The sequence below is a fragment of the Poecilia latipinna genome, unplaced genomic scaffold (assembly GCF_001443285.1).
Source record: "Poecilia latipinna isolate Pla-1442-1.1 unplaced genomic scaffold, P_latipinna-1.0 Scaffold1387, whole genome shotgun sequence".
NCBI lineage: Eukaryota > Metazoa > Chordata > Actinopteri > Cyprinodontiformes > Poeciliidae > Poecilia > Poecilia latipinna.
In genome coordinates this window covers 122,769-138,664 of record NW_015114003.1, presented here as the reverse complement: position 1 = coordinate 138,664, position 15,896 = coordinate 122,769, and the positions used below count along the sequence as shown (strand labels likewise).

General features: G+C 37.7%; 1 protein-coding gene across 1 annotated transcript in view; it reads right to left on the bottom strand.

Annotated features, from left to right (window-relative positions):
* Positions 1 to 15,896, bottom strand: part of reln (reelin) — a gene marked incomplete at its 5' end in the record, with an annotated part of 132,580 nt that overhangs the window by 7,374 nt on the left and 109,310 nt on the right. The window contains 12 exons of the mRNA XM_015056507.1: positions 2,724 to 2,729; positions 6,965 to 7,063; positions 7,918 to 8,115; positions 9,221 to 9,440; positions 10,217 to 10,374; positions 10,464 to 10,625; positions 11,851 to 11,924; positions 11,998 to 12,173; positions 12,924 to 13,166; positions 13,902 to 14,008; positions 14,092 to 14,267; positions 15,122 to 15,299. Coding sequence (XP_014911993.1) covers positions 2,724 to 2,729; positions 6,965 to 7,063; positions 7,918 to 8,115; positions 9,221 to 9,440; positions 10,217 to 10,374; positions 10,464 to 10,625; positions 11,851 to 11,924; positions 11,998 to 12,173; positions 12,924 to 13,166; positions 13,902 to 14,008; positions 14,092 to 14,267; positions 15,122 to 15,299 — 1,797 coding nt within the window. The remainder of the gene's footprint in view (positions 1 to 2,723; positions 2,730 to 6,964; positions 7,064 to 7,917; positions 8,116 to 9,220; positions 9,441 to 10,216; positions 10,375 to 10,463; positions 10,626 to 11,850; positions 11,925 to 11,997; positions 12,174 to 12,923; positions 13,167 to 13,901; positions 14,009 to 14,091; positions 14,268 to 15,121; positions 15,300 to 15,896) is intronic.

Sequence of the window (15,896 nt, the reverse complement as noted above, 5' to 3'; positions counted from 1 at the left end):
AGACCGTGATCGGTGATCACCGATCATACACTTTTTCACGGAAATCGGCTGATTATGATCGGTGGCCGATCGATCGGCACACTTCTAGTTTAAACGTATCCAGTTCAGGTTTGATCAATCTAAGCATTTTAGATTTTGAACAATCTAGTCCAGATTCCTCTAAAAACTGAGAAACCTTTTAGCATTTTCCATCTGCAAGTTGGTAAACTGGCCAGATTGGCTAATAGCTCTGGTGTTGCATTTTTCTTCATTTTAGGTATTCAAACTCTAAAAGAACTATATTATCAAAAAGTGGCCGTATAGTTGTAGTAGTAAGTGTGTGTTTTATTTATTGTAATACAAACTGTCATAAGTGTTACTTTGCAATTTTGACTATTATGCTTTTAGCAGCCATATTGGACGTTAACCTTAAGAATGCCATAATGATCATCGTTACATTTGGAGGAAAAACAGGGACATTGTACCATCCCAACCGCGAAGTACGGGGGTGGCAGCATCATGTCGTGGGGTTGTTTTGCTGCAGGAGGAACTGGTGCACTTCATGAAATAAATTATGTGGAAATACTGAAGCAACATCAGCCAGAAAGTTACAACTTTGGTCCAAATGGACCCAAACCATAAAGTTCAGAGGCAAAGATACCAAATACCAATATGTAAAGTAGAGGCGTGTGATACTTGGTATATGGAAATGTAGTATCACTAATACCAATATTCATTATTTAATGATCCCATATTGATAGTAACTTGGCATTGACACTGATATTTTGGATTTATCCACCGACCTCTACACTGCAAAAACACAAAACCTTTCCAAGTATTTCTGATCTAGTTTCTAGTGCAAATATCTTAGTACGCTTGAAATAAGACAAAACTAACTCAACATAACTTTTCAGAGATACAGAAGCTTGTTTTAAGTAAGCAATTTCTTAATATTGATAAAGTTCCACTGGCAGATTATTTAACATGGGAGAAATATATTTTTAGAAGTGAAATAATTTCCCATATTGATGACTAGAAGTCATCAATATGGGACTAGAAGTCATCAATATGAAGGAATTACTGACTTAAAATAAGCTCCTATGTCTTGCAGGAAGGTTTCTTGTAAGTTAGTTTTGCCTCATTTCTAATGTATCAAGATATCTGAACTGGAAACTTGACCAAAGACACTTGGTAAGATTTGGTGTTTTTGCCATGTAATATAAACTTCTGATTTTGAAGGCATTAACAAATACATTTCTGGTAAATTCTTTTAATATTCTGTCATTTGGAAAACATAAATATTTTTGATTTCAGCTACATACCACATCAGAAAAGTCTGGATGATCTTTCTGGCTTTGATTCGAGCCTTCACCTGAACATTGTGAGCGATTGGCCTGACCTTTGACCTGTCTCGTGTGCTAATTTACGTGACTGTAGGAGTGGGCAACATGTGATGACAAAAGTGATGATAAAAACTATTTGTTACTTCTTTTTTACTGATTCAGAAAAATGTAACACGCTTCTTTAGGACACCATCATAAATAAGTGTGGTTTTTATCACTAAACTGCATATATTACACTGCAAAAACATCTTACCAAGTATTTTTGGTTTAGTTTCTGGTGCAAATATTTCAGTACACTTGAAATAAAACAAAAACTTGCAAGTAATTTTTTTTAGCATAATATTGGTGCTGGTTTAAGTCAATAATTCCTGAATATTGTGCTGGTTCGACTGGCAGATTATTTTACTTATAACACATTTTTCACAATTAATAAGTGAAATAATCTGCCACTGAAACTAGTAACGTTTTTCAAATAAATATGAATTATTGACCCAAAACAAATTCTTATATCTTAGTGAAAAGTTAGTTGTTAGTTAGTTTTGTCTTATTTTAAGTGTATTAAGACATTTGCACCAGATACTAGATCAGCTGGCAACTTGTGTAAAAACACAAAACCTTTCCAAGTATTTTTGTGAAGTTTTAAGTTCAAATATCTTACTACACGTGAAATAAAACAAAACTAACTTAAAAGTAAAATTTCATCAAGATATAAGCGCTTAAGATTAGCGCTTATATCTTGATGAAATTTTACTTTATTAAGTCAATATTAAGTTATTGATATTAAGTCAATAATTCCTTAATATTGATTTTTAAAAATTACTAGTTCCAGTGGGAGATTATTTCACTTATAACAGGGAAAAATGTCATAAGTGAAATAATCTGCCAGGGGAACTAGTATTTAAAAAAAAAAAATCAATATTAACAAATTATTGGCCTAAAATAAACACTGACATCTTACTGAAAAATCACTTCTGAGGTAGTTTTATCTTATTTAAAGTATTTTCACTTGAATCTAGACCAAAAATACTTGGTAATATTTTGTATTTTTGTGCAATTAATTATATTTTTAAATTAACTGATAGTCTCATTGAACAAAGAGTGGAGAAAAAAATAAATTTAACAATTCAGGCAATTCAGAGAATTTATTTTTTGAACAATTAATCAGAATTTATCGTGATAACGCCAAATCAAAATTCTTTTCACAATAAACGATACGATAAATGCCCACCCCTACGTGAGAGCATGGCGATGAATTTGGTAGTGATGAAAAGAGCTTATTAAAATCATGGAAAGGTGTCTGCAGTTTAAAAAAAAAAGATAAAGGAGTGGAAGAAGGGTCTGCGTGTTGGTTGAGGTGAGTTTGAGGGAGGGGTTGCATTCAGGAAGAGGCGGAAAACTTACCTCACACTACAGCCATGCCAGAGGGAGCAGAATACAGAAGAGAGCAGAGGTTAGAGCGCGAGAGGGGATGGGCAGGAGGTGGGGACTGCTGTCTTGTAGAAAGGTCTGGGGGGGAAGGAGCCCCAGTCTGGGGAGGCAGAGGCCCGGAGTGGGGGAGAGAGGAAGGCAGAGAGGTAGTCAGAAGTGTGAGGAAGCAGGAGAGAGAGAAAATGGGAAGAAAACATGAGACAGCAGAGAGGTAACAAAAATGAAGACAACCAAAAAAGAAGGAAGGAGAGAGAAAGATTTGCAGGAGAGATCCATTCATTGAGAAGGATTGAAGAAAAGAGAGAAAGGACGGTGGGAAAAAGTTTGGCGGTGGCGTGAAGGAAGCAAAGGGAGGATAAGAGAAAAGAAAAGGTTGTGTAGGAGGAGGAGTGAGAGGAAATGTGTGAAGGAGGAGTGGCGGCGGGTGGAGAGAAATAAACAGAGCAAAGTGTGAGGGTCACTCTTTTCAGCAGACACTGTTGAAAACCGAGGAAACACGAGGAAGGAGCACTGCAAAAACACAAAATCCTACCAAGCACTTTGGTCTGGTTTCCAGTGCAAATATCTCAGTAAACTTCAAATAAGACAAAACTGACATTCAAGTAACTTTTCAGCAAGAAACAGGAGTTTGTTTTAAGTCAATAATATTAACGAGAAAGTTCCACATGCAGATTATTTCACAACGTGGGAAAAACTAATTCCCGTTGATGTTATTGTTTATCAGCTGATGTTACTTTCAAATAGTTTAAATAATATGGCACACTTGAATGCCAATATGAATTTCAAAATTCAAGTATTTTTTTCTTTTAGTTTATGACTCCTGTAAAGTTAAAATCAATCAATAAAATCAATGGCAACACTGGTGTGATGTAAGCTAACTACAAATGATGCTAATTAGAGATGTTGCTTAGAGCAGCCTAGTTGGTATGAGAGGCCCCAAATGAAAATCTTGGACTGGCCCTGCTTTTGAATTATTAACTTAAAACAAGCTCCTGTCTCTTGCTGAAAAGTTAGTTTTGTCTTATTTAAATTATACTAAGATATTTGCAGCAGAAACTAAACAAAAATACTTGGTGAGTTTTTGTGTTTTTGCAGTGAGAGGGACAGGGCACGGCCAGGTCGGCCAGGGTCAGCTCAGGTCAGGCAGACGTCAGCGTATTAGTGTGTGGGGAAGCAAATCTGCATAATTTGAACTGAGATGACGGTTATGCAGAATCTGAAATACAATCTGTGTGATGGGATGTTGCTGTGAATCCACCACCAACATGAAGCATTAAAATGCTTTATGATGGCGTTTATGTTAGTGATGAACCAGGATAACCAACCAGCGTAGCAGTGATTATGCTCATGATATCTTCAGTCTTCTGCAGAGTCTTTACTCTTAATTTAATCTGTTTGAGAGTTTAGCTGCTGAAAATATGGAGTGTAACAATCTAAAATGCAAGGAAAGTAATAAAAGCCAGTGAAACAGTATGAATGAGGCTCATTCATCTGAAATCATCTACAGCTACCCTGTCTTATAATTAGAGATGCACTGAGAAATTAGCTGGTGACCAGAGTCAGATGACCTTTCACCCAGATCAATGAGCTTCTTCCAGTCAGGGAACGCCACATATTGCCTGACCAAAATGGCAACATTTGTTACATTTTCAGCTTGTGTGGTTCTCTTTCACACTGCACTGTGTAACTAATTGAAAACATGTTCACCTCCTCACCTGTGGTGGCGCTGCACTAAGAACCACAGAAGGAACCGACACAAAAACCTCCAAAGAAGAAATGAGCACAACTTCCTTCTTCATGAAATGTAAACAAAAATGGAGTAGCATCACATTTGAACAGTTTTAGGATTTCTCTTTTGTCTTTGGTAGAAGACAACAAACCGCTTCTCCAGCTTATGCTGGACTCTCATGTTTGTTTTGGTTGTATTTACCCAGAATGCTCTGCTCTGCAGTCTTTGGTCCGCACATATGCATTTGATCTTCAATATGAGTTCAATTAAATCTGACTCACCAGGGCTGGTGTGAATGCACCCTCAAGGAGAAACAATTTGGGCTGAAAATAAAATAAAAACACAATTTGATGTGGAAGTTGTTACTGAAAGAAGTAGATGTAAAATTCTCCAATTTCGGTAGAGCGAGAGATGCAGAAGCTTTGTGAAAAGGAAACAATTTTCTAGGCAGGAATGTCAGCTATTCATTTCACTTCAAGTCTGCAGATGTATGTAGGTCTCTAATGTAAATTAAAACAACAGGGAGTTGGAAGTACATTTTCTTTAATCAACTAATTCAAAATATAAAATGCTTAAATCAAACCTGAACTGGATTTGTTTATTTATTTATTACATTTATTCTAGCTGTTAAAAATAATGATTTCAGTGCTTTATTTGGCATGTAAACCACGTCAGACTGAGGCTAAAATGGATTATTGTACACTGTGCAGACACTCGTTATGTTTTCACAAACATTTCATGAATTTTAAACAGTTTTAAGGAATGTGTTGATTGAAAAACAATTAAAGTTCAAGTTTCAGATTCAGAAGAAAACCTAACCAACGTTAGCAGTTTGCTAAAAGCAGTGTTTGGATTCAGGCGTTTTCACATATACTCTACGTTAGGCTGCAGTTGACACTAAATGCATCCCCTATTGACTCGTATCATGTACTTTTCAGTGGTGCTACAGTTGTTAATATTACATGTGCATATGTTGATTGTTGCTATGGTTACTTGCTTTTGTTTGTCTTTTTTTGCAGGTGTAGAGGCAAACTTCAGGGGCGTTGATTTGCATTCTATCTGCTCTTCTTTCTCTCCTATGCTCTTGTGGCTCTTTCACCCAAATTTCTACTTTAGTTTTCAGTCTCCATGTCCATGACATTTGAAATAAACCCAGAGCAATTCTAGTAAAGTTTTATATACATACATACCAAGTGGAGCACGATATCAAAAGTCATAACGCTTCACTTGTGAAAGTAAATCTTTTGAGTGTCACCTTAACATTCAAATAACAATTCTGACATAAAAAAAAAAGAAGCATTGATAATAAAGTAAAATTCTGCGCCACACGGCGGTGACCCCAGTTTCAACTCCATGAAACTTACCCGCATTGCTTTGCAGATGTCATATCATTAACGGAGAGAGCTCTGTTTTCAACAGTTTGCAACCCGCCACCTAGCTTGGGTTGCTAGGTGACGGGTGGAACTCTGCTGTGGTTGCTAAGTAACGAGCTGTGCCTGCTGATTAGTGGCACATTCCAGAAGTTTTTGACACCAAAAAACTCCCCCATTAACTTAATGCCAAAAATACAGAAGGGTGGATTTCTTTTTAACTGGGCTGTTTTTAGAAGCAGTAGAAACCCAAATGAAAGAAACACATTTATGCAAAACTTTGTATTATGAAATGATAGAACAGAAACAACAGAAAAACATAAATTTGTATACATTTTTTCTCAATAAAATAAAAAAATTATAATTAGAGAACAAATCAAAACAATAGCTTTTATGTAGAATGGAGAAACTAGAATACAAAAATACATTACATTTTAAGAGGGAATCTGAAACTAAAGCATCGATCTTATTATTGATCTGATACTGACCTGGTATCAATATTATCGATAATTTGGATTGATCTGCCTACATCTAATGCTGAGTAAGACAGCGCTACATCATGGTCCTGATTTGAAATTCCTTAAGCATATTTTCGAATGGTATATTTCTTAAAAGGAAAATCGGAAATCAGGTATCGGCCACAAAATCTCTGATCAGTGCATCTCTACTTATAATGACCACAAAGAGCAGATAAGTTAAACAATGAATGCTGTAAATTTTGACTGGTTTGTTTCAATCAAATAAGCATTTTAATGCTAAAAATAAAAGATAAGCCAGAAAAAAACCCAGATACATCCAGAGTTAAAAGCTAAACATGATTGTATTTAGGCAGTTAAATTGTATTACATCAACGTGTTTGTGTGGAAAATGCCTAACTGAAAATATCATGATCCAACAGCAACAGTTGTTCTGCTGTAAATGAAACAGCAATCATCTAACAACACCCTTTCCACTAAACCACCCTGGTGTGAATTTCCTGCTCTGTGTGAAGTGGAAGGAAATAATTTTCACTGCGACGAGGCAGAGGTTGAGACAGGGGGAGCTCAGGGATCTGTCAGGGCCGGTTCTGGGTGGGTGGGAGTTTACCAACAGCTGGACTGGGATTGGGTACTCACAGAACTACTTCCACATGGTCCAGCGCCCACTGGTCATGTCCCGCACCGTCGTGTCTCGGTTGCCACCATCGCAGCATTACGCCTTTAACCCTCGCTTCGCTGGGAAGAACATAGAAACATCGTGGAGTGAGTTAGTGAATCGGCATAAACCAGTGCAACATGCACTTTAAAAATAAAAGGGTTGTTTTAAGTCAGTTAGTATTCTAGTCATCTTAGGCCTTGTACGCAGGTGGATGGAACAAATATGGTATACACACGGGATTGGTTTCCAAACTGTTTTCATCCACATTGCTTTAAACATGCCAGCCCATAGGGGGCAGTGTAGCACAAAGATAGAACCTATGCCAGCCAATCAGATCCTTCAAAACAACCACAACTTCCTGTCAGGAAGTAAAGGTGGCCTATTTTTGCTTATCTTTAATTTCAGTTCATATATTCAATTACTGGCATGTCTAAAGCCTGGGATATTGCGTAATAATTAACCCTGCTTTAAACTTCTGCAGAATATAAACTTTATATAATGTAAACGTTTTTATTAAACTGTTTGTTTTTTGTAAAAACATATTCAGAGGAGTTTTTAAGCCAAAACTGTACAAAAATACATACATTCTGCATTTAAAATAAAAACACTTGTCAAAACTCGTAACGTTTTAGCTTCACCTGGTTCTGATTTAAAGTAACGCTATGTTGCTGCATTTTAGGCAATAAAATATTTGTTTTCTTGTTTATAAAACGGAACTGATTTGTTTATTTACATATTTTAATATATCGCTACTATTGTATAAAAAGGCTTAAGCGGTTAAATTAAAAATCTGCAGAAAGTGTCTTTTTTACCCAATTAATTAATTGTCAGAATAACTGAAGGACTAATCGATTACTAAAATAATCTTTGGTCACAATCACAAATAATCCATCTTTTTCCTGCAGATTGGTGCATTTACTGATAAACTCACAGTGGGATGTTGTAGGAGACTCTCTGGGCCTTTATGAAGTCTTTGGGCTGATGCTGGGCAATGACGTGCCAGCTGACGCCGTTGTTGACGCTGTACTGCAGCAGGACGGCCCGGTCCACTGTGTCGGCCTGATCCAGAGCGATGTTACAGCTGTCTGTCTGTGCTACGCTGCCGATCTGCAGCACAAACATGATCTTACTGCAAGGAGACAGACAGACGGCGGGTTAGAGAGGTGATATGGAGACATCTGGTCTGTTTTAGAGACAAGGAGACATCCTAATACACACCATCTTTTTATGATTTGCTTATGAATCAATCAAGTTGCTTTTCTTTATAAAAACATAATACCATCACCAACTGTGAAACCAATAAATATTACGTTTTGTTTAGTGAAATCATCAAAATGATCAATACACATAAAACATGTTGAATCACAATCAGAATTCCTTTTATTGTCATTTGTGCACCAAGAAAGAATAACGAAATTTAGAAAATGGGACTATCAAAGGCAAGTCAAGTAACTGGATAACATTTATTATTATTTTAGTATATCTCAATAAATATAGAAATGTTGAAGGAACTCAGAACAACTGGGATGTTAATGATGAATAAATAAATAAATGATGATCAGGGTTTTTGGCTGAAGTTAAGGACAAACAGAATAAATATGTTGGTTAATGTTCCAGTGATTATGATTCAAAACTGTAACCAGGTGGGTTTTTAGTCTAGATTTACATGAACTCAGTGTTTCGGCTGTTTTGCAGTTTTCTGTTCCAGATTTGTGGTGCATAGAAGCTGAATGCTGCTTCATGATTGGTTCTGGTTCTGGATGCAGAGCAGAACCAGGAAGGCTGATACAACAGCAGCAGATCTTTAATGTGTTGTGGTGCTAAACCATTCAGTGATTTATAAACTAACAACATGATTTTAAAGTCTATTCTCTGAGCTGCAGGGAGCCAGAGGAAGAACTGTTGAACTGGGTGATGTTCTCTAACTTCCTGGTTTTAGTCAGAACTCCAGCAGCAGCGTCTGGATCTGAGTGATGTTTTTAGTCAGACCTGTGAAGACGCTGTTGCTGTAATCAATGTGACTAAAGATAAACACATGGATGAGTTTTTCTAGATCTTATTAGGACATTAATCCTTTAAACTTAGAAATGCTCTTCAGGTGATGGAAGGCCGACTTTGCAACTGTCTTTATGTGTCTCTGAAGGTTCAGGTCTGAATCCATCACTGCTCCCAGGTTTCAGGCCTCGTTGCTAATTTCTAGCTGTAGTAACTGAATGTTCTGGTAGTACCTGTACCTGGCTCTAGTGAGGTCCAGCGGTTTGGTAACTGCCTGCCTCAGCTTACAGCCACTGAAGTAGAGAGAGTCTCCATGAGCATGTGGAGACAGCTGCCCGCAGCCGCTGCCCACGCTGCCGCCGTGGATCAGCTGCCAGCTCTCCGGAGACACCGCCCCGGACTCGAAGTTGTCCTTGATGGAGCTCGGCAAGTCTGTGCTGGAGAGGGAGCAGTCATCGCCTGTCGGTGGGACAGAAGGAGAGGGAGATGAATTAGAAGTGTTAGATTTCACCAACGCAAGGGCAAAACTACAATGGAGCATCAGGGCCATTGCAGAAAAAAAAAATTACATTTCCACCAAAAAAGGAAGCAGAAATTTTCTAGTAAAAAACAGGGAGATTTCTGAGTTTGAGAAGTAAATAATTTGCTTGTGAAAACTGAAATTTTGAGAATAACCTTAAGATATTTTATAGATTTTTGAAAATTATTTTGAAAATAAGTCAAATATTTTTGATTTTTCAAGCTCAGAAATTTCCAAGTTCTTTCTGGCAAATTATTTTTGAACGAAATGCGATGCGTTTATTATAGCAATAAATCCATTATATCAATTAATTGAAGTTTTGATTTTTGAAGATTAAATTTTTAGAAAATAAATTTATAAGAGAGAATTAAGTAGCAATTTTTATATGAACTTCCACAAAAAAAATTATTATTCAATCTTTTTTCTCATTAAATTGACTTTTTTCTTGTAATTTTAAGAAATTCTTCTGGTAAAATTGCATTTTTTTATTTTAATATTACAACTATTTCCTCATAGTTAAACAAAAACTCGTGTAGCTTGGGTCTGATACTCTGTTGTGCAACTCACAGGAGGGAGAAGTCATGTTTCTATTTTTTATTTTTTGGAAAGAAAGTGAGAAAAATGAAGATTAAAATCAGGCATGGAATAAAAAATCTGGGATTTTATTTTAGTCCGTGTTGCTCAGCCTTGTTGTGACGTACGGCCTGTGACTCACCGTGGTATCCTTCATCGCAGATGCAGACCGCTCCACTCGTGCAGTACCCATGGCCGCTGCAGAGCCCTGGGCAAGCCTCGCCAATGTAAACGTTATCCACTCCCCAGCTGTGCCTCTCTCCTGTTCCCTCCTTCTGAATCCAGCGGAACTGCGTCGCTCTGAAACATCGACCAGTTTGCGGATGCTTCACGCTGATGTCGTGGAAACTCAGCAGTGATCTTGTGAAACGCGTCGTCTCGTTTCTTACCCTGAGGAGACGTGGTCCGGCAGCTGGACCGTGACTCTGGTCCAGGCGGAGCTGTTAACCGGACTGTAGATGGTGGATTCGTGGAACTGGAAGGGGGAGCAGCCAACGTTGTTCACAGATGAAGGAAGACACTCTGACTGGACCAGCTGCCATGAGTCGGACCTGGTGAGGTTAAAGGGACAGCTCAGGATTCTTAAAATGAGGTCTTGTAGATATACACAATATGTTTTTTGCCCAAATGCGACCGGCATTCACTGAAAGTCCCAATTCCGATCTTTTCACTCCACCCAAAAAAATCTGATCTTTGCCAATCTGATCTTTGAAGTACTAGTTTGGATCTGGTTGTTTTCAAAATGCACCACAGGAAATAATTTCTACCTGTAGCCACTCATTTATAGGTTATTTATAGATTAACATATTTGCATGTGCATGCCTGTTATTTCATTTATTTATTTATATTCAGTCATGTTTGAATTACCTAAATCACTCTTAAGTATATATACAGAGACCACTTAAAATGATCAGTTTCTCTGATTTTACTGAGTGAAATGAACATTGTTCTTTTATTCTATGAACTACTGACAACATGTGTCTGAAATTACAAGTAAAAATTTAGTATTTATTTGCAGAAAATGAGAAATGGTCAAAATAACGAAAAAGATGCAGAGGTTTCAGACTTTAAATAATGCAAAGAAAACAACAATGCTAATGTTTTAAATCAGAGATCAATCTCTGGTGGAATAACCAGGAGGTTTTCAGAGCAGTGGGCTCTTCATTTACCCAGAGCCATATATTTTATAGCTTATGGTTAAATTTGTACTATTAATATTTTGAACACTTAGGATGGAGTAGCTTGTCAACTAATAAGCAATTTCCCCTTGGTGATCAATAAAGTATATTCTATTCTATTCCATTCTAACTAGTACTTTTTTATATCAATATTAAGGAATTATTTACTTAAAACAAGTTCCTATATGGGTGCACTGATTAATCAGTGCCAATTTCTTAATTTTGGGGGATCAGGCGATACTTTCATGTAAAGATGATCTTATCTACCTCAGCAAAGGTCTAAAAATCAGCCGCTGTTCTGTTCTGCTGTGAGGCAGGTAATCGTCACCCCACAGTTAGCAAATCAGCAACTTTCTTGTTATATTTAGCGACATTTCGACATTAGGCAATTGGTATCGCCTAAAATTAGAATCGGCAGATCAGGCTGTATAAAGATCAGTAATCTGCGATCGGCCAGAAAACTGCAACTCCTATTCCTACGGCTCGTTAGTTTTGTCTTATTTCAAGTGTATGAAGACAGTTGCACTAGAAAGTAGAACAAAAACTAGTAAGACTTTGTGTTTGCAGCGTAGGCTGATTGTTCCCTTGTTTCTCTCACCGTGCGTCCTTCCTGTACTGCAGCAGGACAGAGTGATGATCCTCGCATGTGTCTGCCTCACAGCCGACAACAATCTGCAGAAACGAGACGTTTAGGACCTAAAAAACCATAAAACAGACGCCACTGTGAGCACGCTTTCATTCTTACCTTAAACTGTAGAATATATCCGGGCTGAACTATAAGCTCTCGAGTGGCAAGGATGTTGTGTGTCCCGTCTTGGTTCTTGTTCGGCCAGTAGAGGTGAAATGAGGGATTTCCACAGAAGCCGGCGGTTCGCACAGCGTTAGGGTAGAAACTCCAGCTTTCCTCATGAGAAACGCCCTCTAGTGGAAGAAAAACAAATGGTTCATCAGGAATGTGGTTAAACCAGGGTCTTCACTAAAGAGGTGTAGAAAGAAAATTATTCTATAGCAAAAAATGATTCTATGAAGAATCTGAAACAATTCAAAATTCTCAAAAATCTATTTTAGTCTGTTTCAATTTTTAGAAAACTAAAAAACTAAGTATGTGTTGGGCAATATATATTTTTTAAGCAGTCAATTTTTTTTAGGAAATAAATTTATATCTACAAAATAGGGATTTTGTAAATGTAATATATACATTTATTTATATTTTGTATATTTTGTGTTTTACATTTGCATATATTTTTAAAAAATAAATAAATAGAATTGTTTTGTATAATCCTTTAGAAAATACATCTAATTTATTTTGTATGTTGTATATATTTTTACATTTTATTTTGTAAAATTACATCTACAAATTATATATTTTTAATATTTTTTCACTTGAGAAAAGACCAGGCGGCCTAGTTAGCCTAATACCGGTAATATAACTTACATAATTTTATGTATTTTTGTTTAAATATAAACTGCTAAATTTTGACAGTGTGTAACATTTTATATATGTTTTAAGTAAATGCTCTATTAGTTTACATCGTCTTTTCCTCTCGTTAGTCACATAATTCAAACAGAATCTTCAAACTGTTTGAATAGAAAATTTGGTTTGAGTCAAATTGTGACCCTAAAAGTTGGAATCAAATCACTAAACACAGACAGATTTGCATCCAAACTCACCATCATCAAAGGTGTCCAGCAGTGTGGATGGGTTGATGTCTGACCCTCCCACCAGGATGTTGTCTATGGCCCACTGAGCTCTTTCCAGGCTCGGGGTGGCCAAGCCTGAAGAGATGGTGAAAGGCTGCCACCATCGCAGGCGTGTGGCGTTAGTCAGCGCCACCTCTGGCAGAACGATGTAGTCTCTCCTCACGGACACGTACTTCAGGTAATCCATCTCATGTAGCAGAGTCCAGGACACACCTGAGTATTCAGAGAGTTACATGAAAGGTGACCTACTGCGCTTCCTTGATGGGTCTATGGGTGATACAAAACATGTTCCTTATACTTTTAGAACAAAAGTCACTTTAAATTCGAATCAGACGTTGCTGTCCACAATGCCAAAACAAAATTGTACCAAATATTTTTGGTCTATTTTCCGAAAAACTAACTTAAGTAGCTTTTCAACAAGATATGAGCTTGTTTTAGGCCAATTACGTCTTAATTTTGATCAAAAAGTACTAATTCCACAGGCAGATTATTTCACTTATAACATGGGAAAAATGTCTTATCAGTGAAAAGATATGCCAGTGGAACTAGTAATTTTTAATCAATATTAAGGAATTAGTTATATAAAACAAGCAGAAAAAGCTACTATTGTCTTATTTTATGCATACTAAGATATTTTCACAAGAAATTAGACCAAAAATACTTGGTAGCATTTTGTGTTTTTGTAGTTCTTGGCCCCTCAACTCAGCGTTTACACTCGTATGTGAAAATGGCTGAAAACAGATGTGCAATTATACACCGTACATGTTTGAAAAGCATTAATTGAGCATCCTGCACAACCAACAAGAATGCAGCAAGTGGTTTCTGTCAAGAACAAAACACTTGTTTTTTCCAGCAGCCATTGTACAGCGCATGCAGCGGTAAAACCAGGTGACCAAAGGTGCGGGAGGTCAGCTTGGATTGCTAGGTAACAGCCTGAGCTTTGCTGACCTCCATCAGTGGAGTAATCCAGCAGGACCCCCTCTTTACGGCACGTGGGACGGTGGCACATGGTCATGTTGTCGTCACTTCCGATCCTGGCCCAGTACTCCACAAACCTATGAGCAGAAACATAAATAACGCAACAGAGTTAAGGAGTTTCACTAAACAGAATCTTCTCCCTAAGAGTGATGGGACTCACTTGGCCCCCCGCAGGTCCAAATCAGCAGTGACGGCCTGCCTGGCATCAGCTCCTCCAAAATACAGAGCAGTGCCCTCCACCAGAACGCCACAGTCGGTGCAGGGCTTCCCGCCCTCCAGCACCTGCCACTGAGGTCCGGCCCCCCCTTCCCAGTCAAAGCGCTCCTTCAAAGATGCCTATAGAAAAGAAACAAGTGTTAAAAAAACAAAACAAAATCACACAGTGGATTGGAAATGCGTTCACATGCCTGACCATTTTCACATTTCCTCACAACATTTCATCATGTTGTTTTAGGGATTGAGGTAAAATGTAAGTTATAAAGCATGTTTGTGAAATTGAAGAAAGGTGAACTGAAAAGTGTGGTGTGAATTTATTTTCAGCCCTATTGAGTCAATACATAAAGCTGCAGTGTGCAACTTTTAAAATATGTCACTAGGTCATGATTTAGTGATTTTTTTACAAAGTCAAAATCCCTGGTTTTATGGTGCTAGTTTAGACATTTTTTAAAGAATTTTTCCAATATTTGTGCTCCTGTAGGACCGTAATTGTGACTTCTTTTCCCGCCATATTGATCACAGACATCAAGTTAGGTTAATTCAGTAAAAGTAAATACTGCTACATTCAGGGTGGAGTTGGTAATTTAAGCCCAATGTTTTTAAACATTTTTGTAGAAAATTTGCAATAAATTGAAAACTACACATTAGTGTGGAAACGTGCAGCAATCTGTTGATTTTGTGTGAATGTCTGCATTGTGGAATTGCAACAAATGGTCTAAAAATGGCAGAAAACAGATAAAAATCTGATTTTAGTTGATTGTTAAAATAATATTTAAGCAGACAGTTACGATCTTGATTTTATTTAAGTGTCCCTATGTACTGTAGAGGGTCAAATAAAAAGCTATTGCGGGCCAGATTTGGCCCCTGGGCCTCAGGTTTGGCCCCCAGGCCTCAGGTTTGGCACACATGCTTTAAACCATCTCTCACTTCATTCTTTCACTGAAGGAGACCCATAAAGACCGATTAAAAGCTACCTTTAGGGCGGTACTGGCGTAACAGTTGGGTCCGGTGAATCCTGGATCGCAGATGCAGCGCTGATCCAGACAGTCTCCGTGTCCCCCGCAGTGGCCGTCACAGGGCGGCCCGATGTACAGGTTCTCCACACCCCACTGGATGTCCGAGTGCTGCTGGTAAAACCGGAACCGCACCGCGCTTGGGACAAGAACAAGCCTCATTCAGCAACACAGAATCACATCACTAATTAAACTTTCAGTACACGAAGCCTTTGGCTAGACTTTCATTTTATTTGATAATCAATAATTATTGATTGTTTTTCTGTTTTAAACATCTAAAATGATGCCAAACTGGTGCCATGACATTTCCTCCTTTATCCAGAGTTTTCACTCAACACGTCTTTTTTATCTTTAAGCCGATAAGAAGCACGGTGGCAAAACCTTAAACTGCTGCTGCGCCAGTTACTCAACTGGCTGTTGCTAGGTAACCAAAGAGTGAGAGAGTTGCTAGGTAACCAAAGAGTGAGAGAGTTGCTAGGTAACCAAAGAGTGAGAGAGTTGCTAGGTAACCAAAGAGTGAGAGAGTCAGTTGATTCCACCAATCTTGCTTAGCCGGTTATAAGAAGCTGAGCAGGTTAAGCCTTTCTTCTTTCCCAGCATGCTGTGCGGTTCTGGATCGGAGTTAAGTGAATATTCTGTATATCCTCATCTTCCTAAAAGGTTTTTTTTTTTTTTTTTTTTCAAAAAAAAAATTTAGGGTTTTTTTTCAAAAATTTAATTTTGGGAAAAAATTTTC